Here is an 8,785-nt window from a genome sequence, read left to right as displayed (position 1 = left end):
GTTTTCTACCCACTAACACATGGAAGCCAGTGGTTTGCACAAGCACCACAGCACACCGAGACCAACCAAAAAAAATGGCGACCTCGCCGTGCCGCGCGTCCCTCCATTGATTGCATTATTTTCTTATTTTTCTGCTACCAGTCTTCTTCTTTTCTAATTGGCTCACCATTCACGATCACCGGAGCACAGACGCACAGCTAGTCCAACTCATCAAGGACGACACAGTGACGGCAATTGAATGGGTCGCAGGTGAAAGTGATGGAGATAAACCCCTTGGATTTTTTCATCTCTTCTCAGTCTTTTTCTTCTCTGAATCTTCCTACTGTAATGCTTGACCTACGGGTCGGCATGTACGTTTCTACTCCTACCTGCTAGTCTAATACTCCGTCCGTACGTGCATGTAAGCCAGAGGTTGCACTTGCACAAGACACAAAGATCGACCATCCAAGAAAAATGGCGACGTCACCATGCCGCGCGTCCCTCGTCTTCCTCCTCCTCGTGCTGCTCGTGCACTGGCACGGCGCGACCGCCGCCGACGAGAGGCAGCTTCTCATCCATATCCAGCACGTGTGGGGCGACCCGCCGGTGCTCGCGGCGTGGAACAACGGCTCGGGCTCGGGCGACCACTGCTCCTGGCCCTACGTGACCTGTGACGCTCCGTCCGGGCGCGTCGTGAGACTCTCCCTCGGCAACACCAACATCAGGGGGCCCTTCCCAGAAGCCATCGGCGGCCTCTCCGGCCTCACAAGCCTCAACCTCTCCTACACCAACATCACCGGCGCCTTCCCGACTAGCGTGTACCGATGCCCTTCTCTGCGGCACCTCGATCTGTCCGAAACCTACCTCGGCGGCGAGCTCCCCGCCCGCATCGGCCACGCGCTCGGGGAGAACCTTACCTCTCTGATGCTCAACGGCAATTACTTCACCGGTACCATCCCCACCTCCTTGTCCCGGTTACGGAACCTGCAGTCGCTGGCGCTGGACAACAACTATCTCACCGGCACCATACCGGCAGAGCTTGGTGGCCTGATGGGCCTCGAGATGCTTTGGCTCGCGAACAACTCGTTCAGCACCGGTGAGCTTCCGGCGTCGTTCAAGAGCCTGACCAGGCTGAAATCTTTCTGGGCGGCAAATTGCAACCTCACCGGCGACTTCCCGGGCTATGTGACGGAGATGCCGGAGTTGGAGGTGCTCGACCTCTCCGTCAACCACTTGACCGGAAGTATACCTCCGGGCATCTGGAACCTCACCAAGTTGAGACTTCTAGCTATATATGCAAACAACCTCACCAGAGAGGTCGTCGTCGATGGTGATTTCGGCGCGCTGAATTTGGTTATGATCGACCTGTCGACGAATCAGAGGCTAAGTGGGCCGATTCCGGAAGTCTTCGGTCACTTGCCGAAGCTGCAAAAACTGAGCTTGTTTAACAGCAGCTTCTCGGGTGAGATTCCGGCGAGCTTGAGTAAATTGCAAAAAACCACTATAATTGGGGACCTTGATTCACAAAACCACCAGCATTCATTTTTTTTTCAAAAAACATCCGGCATTCAGTAATTATTTTGCAAAAACCACTGATAGCATGATTTACAGCGTTGACGCTGAATCTGACAAGTAGGGCCCGCTGCATCTAATGACGTGGCATGACGGTGACGGACATGGGAGACGGAATTGTAGCTGAACTAGTAACTCTTTTATTAGACAGGTGGGGTCCGTCTGTCATTGAAAGAAAAAATATATAAAAGAAAAAAGAGCACGTCCTGGCGATGGCAGCCCGTGCGTGTGCGGGATCCCAGCGAGCAGATGGGGCGGCGTCGCTGGGGCTCGTGGGGCCGGCCGTAGCTGGGGATGCGGGACGCCGGATCCCGGCCGCTGTCGCCGGAGCTCGGCCGCGGGCACCGGAGCCAGCCCATCCGCGCGGGATCCTGACGGCGGGCACAAATTTGGCGGCGTCGCTGGCGGGAATGCCTCCGGCAGCTCGGGCTCCGCGCACGCCTCGCCGGGCACGTGCGCCGCCGGCATGGCGACCTCGACGGGAGGGGCTACGGCGCCGCCACCTGGGAGCGGATCAAGGAGGTGGGCGAGGGCGACTCCGGCGTCCTGGGAGCGGCTTCTGCTCCATTGCGCCACCACGCCGGATCTCGGCCGCGGCACCGGAGCCAGCCCGTGCACGGGAGGCGGGCGGCGTCACACCCCGGCTGTGGGTTCGTCTGATGCGGCTCGTGAGCGGCGCACGGCAGGGGGATTTTGACCTCGTCCTGGATTCGGGCTGGATCCAGCGATCTTGGCGCTCGCCGGAGCTGGAGCGGCGCAGCTCGCCGTTGACCTCGCCTGCCTCCCTCGCCGGGGAAAAGAGTCCATGCCTTGAGACGCTTGAGAAGCTGACGAGTGGCCCCCATCTTCTGGTTTAACGGGCAGGTGAAATGGTGTCATGTTATTTTTGCCACATCAGCACTTACAACGGGCCACATCTGTCAAAAGTGATGTCAACGTGTGTTTAGTGACATATCAGTGTTTTTTTAAAACTGTCAGCACATTGTCGATGGTTTTTTGAAAAAAAAACTAAATACTGGTGGTTTTCTGAATTAGGGTCCTTAATTGTGATGGTTTTTTGCAATTTACTGAGCGGGTTTTTTGGCCCGCTTGTGGCCCACTCGGTCTTGACCCGCTAAATAAACTGGACGGTCCGATCTGTCAAAGTAGGCCCGAGAAAATGTCGGTTCGGTCCGGTCTTTAACCGAGCGGACCGAGAAACGTAGTCATCGTTTTACCTTTCCTCATCGTCCTCGCGGCCACCGGCAGCCTCTGGGTGAACCACCGTGTCCCTTAGCTTGCCATCTCCTTCCTTTCTCTCCTTCCCGTGCACCATAGCCTCTTTTCGCCGCTGGTCATCGTTGTTGTGCGTGCATTGCCGCTGTTCGCGAGTTCCCTGCCATGGAAACCGTTTCAGCACAGCACGCATGCACACACGCATGAAACGCTTGGCCGTGATTTTCGGATCGTGGGAGAAACACTCAGCCATGATTTTCTCATCCAACAAATCAGGCAAGTATTTTTCTTGGAAGGCACTAGATTTAATACCTGGCCCTTTCTATAATCACGCGCAATTTCACTCTGCCGTTTCCTTTTATTCAGTGGAACAGAAAATTGGAAGCACGAGAGAAACATGGTTTGATCAAAAAACATGGTACCATCTGGAAAAGAATTCTATGAGACCGAGTCTCACGCGAGACCCATCCTGATGGATGACACGTGGCATTCACAAATCACAAAGCACCCCCCACCCTCCACTTAAAATCAGGGGGGGAAAAAATTAGATGCTTTGTGATTTGTAAATGCCACGTGTTATCCATCAGGACGGGTCCCACCTGCTAACCGTGAGACCTAGTCTCATATAATTTTTTTCCGTATCATCTGCCTATTAATTCCATGTTCAATTTGATCCGCTAATCACGCATGACCCGCACATAAGAAAGCGTGGGCACATGCACGCGCTAGATAACTTGCATGCAACAGAAACACTGCAAATCAACAAACATGTGCACGTTCATGGGTAAGGGCATGTACAATGGTTGATAGGACAGTCTTATCTTAAGTCTTGCATGTAATTTAGAGATGACAAAAAAATATGTCTACAATGGGTTATATCTTAGCCTTATCTTCAATAACTAGTTATTCCTTAAAATATGGTGAGACAAATTGTGCTAAGAGATCATCTCTTGTCTTATCTTAAATAAGAGAAGACAAGCCTTTTCTTATGAGTTCTCTCTCCTCCACCTCACCATTTATCCTACGTGGCACTCCTAAGATAGCACCATTGTACATGCCCTTACCGCGCCACGCACTTACCGCGCCACGTCGCTCACCTCGACGCCGCCGCTCGCGCATGTCCTCCACCCCGCGTTTTGGTAACCCAGCGAAATTCGAGCTTCCGCGCGGTTACCGTGTTTACCAACCCCCCTCGAGAAACATTCATATCGAGCAAAAAATCTTGAATAATTTGAAAATTTTGAATTCAAACTCTCACATATATAATTAAATAGCTACAGAACTGGTCGTGGCCTGGTGGTAAAGCGAACCTTTTGAAAGTGCTAAACTTAAAAAAAAACTGCCAATTTGTTGGAGCGACTAGGGCTCGAACCCGCGACGAGTGAGCAGCAGCCAGCTACGGTCGAATAACTATTTATATCGTTTTCAAAAGATTTGATTATAAATTCTGTTTGAATTCTTTTTGGAATTTCATGATTCTCGTGGTAACCTTAAATTCCGGTGTCCCTCGAGAAAAAAGGTCCACTTGGGATCTAAAACCTTGCCTCTACCTCGGCACAACACCGGCGCAGGACGCCCGCCTGGCCACTTCACCGCTGCACCCGCGGACATCGATGCAGATGATGGTTGGCCAGTCCACTCAGTCTGGCCCGGGCTTCAGCGCCGCCGGTCCGGTCCTTGAAAATAGGACCGAGAGGATGATCGGTCCGGTCCGGTCCGGACCGCCGGCGGCCGGTCCAAACGGTGGCTCGGTTAAGGACCGCCCGGACCATATCCACCCTGAGATACAAGTGTCCTATTAGTTTTTCTCTTTCATATTATATACTGGAAAGGTTCCTTCAACTTATCAAACAGTAATGATGCACATTCCACACCATGGAGGCGCGGGTTTGCTAGATCAGAGCATGCTCCACGCTGCCATCGCCGGCGGAGATTCGGCTGTACTCCTCCGTAACCTCATGGTCGACATGCGCGTGTGCCTAAACCCGCCGCTGCCACCAGGTGCTTCATCAACGCACATCGTGTTTGTCCACCAGGCATCACCATCACAAGTCCACAACCACTGTCGAGGATATTGTGTCAGTGCCGATTGACGAGTAAGCAAGGTCACTGGTACCTGGAGGGGATATGCAAGCAATGAACCATCCTAACCAAGCTAGACCGGCTCGCTGCACGGCCGCTGATGAAGGTGGTGGCAAGGATCTCGCCGCCCCGTTCTTCCTCGGGGGGCTCTAGATCCATGGTGGTGGCCTTGGTTGGTGGATCGATGCTGGGTCTGGCGGCGACCGACGCTCGTTGGTGTTGGTCGTACTTCCTCGGCCGCAGGGGTGGCGAGGCAGCGGCTGTGGTGCGGGTGTCTCGGCAGCGCCCGATCCAGATCTGGAGACCTCCGTCTGCTTCGGATGCTGGAGTTGGACCTGTTTGGAGGCTAGAGGTGGCTCCGGAGAAATCTGAGGCCGGCAATGCTGGCCGAGTGCGTCGTACCCTTCTTGCAGGCGCCATCCAAGTTGCCTCCTTCCCCTCTTCCTTCCCCTCAACTCTATATGCGGGGTGAAAGCCCAAATCCTTGCCGAATCGAGCGGCAGCGGCACTACCGGCGTGGTCGCCCTCTTGGGGGTGCCGTTCATGGAGAGCTGGGGGTGGATGCGATGCTTTGGTTGCTTGGCGGTGGATGGTGGCGTGCTCGGAGTTCGTCTGGTGGTGCTGTGTTGGCGCTCCTATTCCCCTTTTAGGCGCTCCTTGATTATTCGTGCATGGTGGAGCTCCGTGATTACCTTGACTTGGTGCTGCCTATGTGCTTCGCCCGGGCATCCTCCCTAGACGGTGCATGGTCTTCATCAGCCCTGCCGGGCAATTGCTTTTTCCCAGTGTGCAAACCCTGTCAGCGCCGAAGCCCCGTCGTGTGTTTGTCATAGCTTGGTTCGCGCACAATATTAAGACTGCAGGTGTTGCGACTTTGTTCACTAGATAGGAGGCTTCGAGTTGATATATGTATTTCATGTTGTCATACTCTGTTGAATAGTAATAAAGATGGTTGTCTGCATCGTTTTATGTAGAGGCCGGGGATAATCCTCCTTTTCGAAAAAAACTAATGAGCGAAGCTAGCTAGTGAGATTTATAACCTCAATAGAAGTGTTGGGCACCAAATGAAGTGTCTTAGTTGCATGTGGGTACTGATCATTGACTGTTAGATGAAGTCCACGGATTGATACCTTGGTTCTTAGCTGAGGGAAGAACTTGCTTTTTGTTGCAAACCCTTGTGCTTTAGGGCCCAACTAGATATATTCATCTAGCATGCATAAATACTAGCCGGGGATATCGAGAAGCATTGATCAAGTAAAAAAATTAGACATGTTTGATGCAAGTTAAGTTGAATGATGTTGTTTCAAGAAAAAAAATGCAAAGTATGCATTTGACACAAGCTAACTATTGAACCCAGGAAGATGAAAAAAACATTTTGAAATTAAATAACCGGTGAATGGAAAATGCAAAAATTCAAGGGTAAACCCTCAAAGCTATTTTGTGTATTCTAGAATTTTATATTTATTGTGTTGATAAGTATCGCTTTTATTTATACTAAAAGCTTAAATGGATAACATGCACTCTACAAACCTCTCTCAAGTTTAGAGATCATTGCCATGATATTTAAGAAACTAAATAAACACCAATATATACTTTATAACTCATCTAAGTCTCCCAAATTAATTTGTGGCATGTGCATTTTCTTTAATTTTTGTTCTTGCCAATATATTGAAGACTTAACTAAGTATACCTAAGAGGGTATCTAAAAAAAGAAACAACTAATGTCACTTCGTTCGCAATATATGCTTCAAATTTATTGCAACTACATTTAATATAGATGGGACTAAAATTTTATGATAAAAGATTGATTCTTAGTTGCGTCATTACATTGTTAAGCTATGATAGAAACATGGTGGTTAATGTCATATGTCGAGGATGAGTTATAATATTTAAGAAATAAAAATATTTAGTATAAATAAATTATGGTGTTTGTCGTCGCCCCACATTTTAAGGATGTGTGCCCAGGGGCAGAGGAGAAGGTTCGGGACTTATATTCAACACTTGTTCTATTGTTTTGGGCTTGAAGAACGACACAGTTCGCACTTCCTAGATGAGTTCATTGACCCATAATAGAATTTGCCTATATTATTATACCTGCGCCAAGACGAGAGTCAGCACGTGTGAAGATGGAGAAGAACGAAAGTCGATGAGTTATTTAGTAGAAATTAGAAATTACTCTATACCATTAAGATTTTTATAACTTATAAACTAACGAGAAAGAAGGGTCAAATATTGATACTCATGATGCAGTTGTTGAATTTTTCCGAAAAGGAAGGGTGAAGTAGTATAGTAGCAGATAAACTAACCCTAAAATTCATTTATATTGTGGCACTATAATTTGAACTGCATATATTCTCAGTTAGGGGGGGGGGGGGTTCTAAGGTTTATTTAGGGGGTGGCACCAACATATTGCACGAGCATCTGTGTAAATTGCTCATGTAGTATGAGTCATAGTTCAAGTAGTTTCAAATCTATACCCCCACATAATGCACGTAACATGTTCGGCAATTTGTTATGGGGTATTAACAAACATTTTTTTGCACATATCCTTGTGGGGGCGGCTGCCTTATACTGGGCATTGTGGCTTAGCAGGAATGATGTGATTTTTAATAATAAATGTGTTTCTTCTCCTGTGTAGGTTATTCATGCATGTAGGGGATTGCTCCGTACTTGGTGTAACACCCCGAGAATCAAGCTATAGTAATCTCCCCCTAATGGTTGCCATGTTATCATGATTACTATGTGAATGGCCACTTGTCCAAAAATCAGTCAAAATTCACATTTAAATCGCAAGTGAAATTATTATTTCTTTGAACAATAAAACTAAAATGTTTAAATAATTCTATAAATTCCCCTGATCATTATCATGATGAAACCAACTTCACTCGACTTACAAATAAATTTCTAGGAAATTAATAAGTGGTCTACCCTCAACTAAAATGATCTTTTCAAAATAGTCAATTCTTTATTTAACTCTGATTGCCTCCAAACTTTGTATGCAGCCATGAAATATTGACTGGTATTTATGTGCCAAATACTATGTTGAACAAAAATCGGTTGCTAATTATAAAACTTGCAAAACTGAGAAGAGATAAAAGTCACAGAAAACAATAGAAAAAGAATAACCGATCCCTGCACACTTGGGCCTGGGTACTACAGGAGCTAACCCAGCCCACCATGAGGTCCTCTCCTATCTCCTGTTCACAGGAGGCGTGTTGGACGCGCCCCCAGCGTCCACGGCTTGGATCGGCCACAGCCATCCAGAAGCCCTCCACGGCGCATAAAGGCCATCCCCGCCCCTGGAAACCCTAGTCGCTCCACTTCTCCCCCTCTTGCTTGCCCTCGTCGTTTTCCTCATCGCCCGAGAGTGTTGCCGCCGCCATGCCCTCATCGTCACCGCGGCCTCCTTGATCCCCGCGCCCCGCGAAGATGTCCTGGAGGGCCGTCACCGTCAACCTCGTCTTCCTCCTGCAGTAAATCGAGCTGGGGCGCCGTCAAGCTTCGGGATCGAGCCTCCTTCCTCGTCGGCCACCGCGCGCCTCCCGCCATCGGTCATCCTCGATCCGCCACCACCACTGCTTCTTCGCCTTCATCGAGCGTACTCCCGAACTCGCGGTGAGCCCCTCATATAAAAACCACTCCTTGCGCGTTGTTTCCATGCCCGTAACAATTGCTTCCATTGCCACCGTAGTTAGTCGCCGTCGTCCGCTTCGCCGCCGCGGCCAGCGCCGGATTGGCACTCGCCCGCCTGCACGGACACCCCTGCCTACTGCCGCTACTTGGCGCTGCTCACCCCCGCCACTGCTGCTGCTGCTTTGCCGCCGCTCCGGCTCTGCTTCTGCGCGGCTGCCCACGCTCCTCTGCTGCTCGCCATGACCACGCTCCTCCGCGTGCCCCGCCTGCCTTGGCCGCGCTCGCTGCGAGCCCGACGCCCAAC

The 8,785-nt window shown here is 50.1% G+C and overlaps 1 protein-coding gene across 1 annotated transcript; it reads left to right on the top strand.

Moving 5' to 3' along the window:
• Positions 1-453: 453 nt before the first annotated feature.
• On the top strand, positions 454-4,749 carry LOC123057945 (receptor-like protein 52). Its single transcript, XM_044480832.1, has 2 exons — positions 454-1,466; positions 4,680-4,749. Exons 1-2 carry the CDS (start codon positions 454-456, stop codon positions 4,747-4,749), a joined length of 1,083 nt encoding a protein of 360 aa, XP_044336767.1.
• The last annotated feature ends 4,036 nt before the right edge of the window (positions 4,750-8,785 follow it).

The sequence above is a fragment of the Triticum aestivum genome, chromosome 1A (genome assembly GCF_018294505.1).
Source record: "Triticum aestivum cultivar Chinese Spring chromosome 1A, IWGSC CS RefSeq v2.1, whole genome shotgun sequence".
NCBI lineage: Eukaryota > Viridiplantae > Streptophyta > Magnoliopsida > Poales > Poaceae > Triticum > Triticum aestivum.
This window is presented reverse-complemented; position numbering and strand designations above follow the sequence as displayed.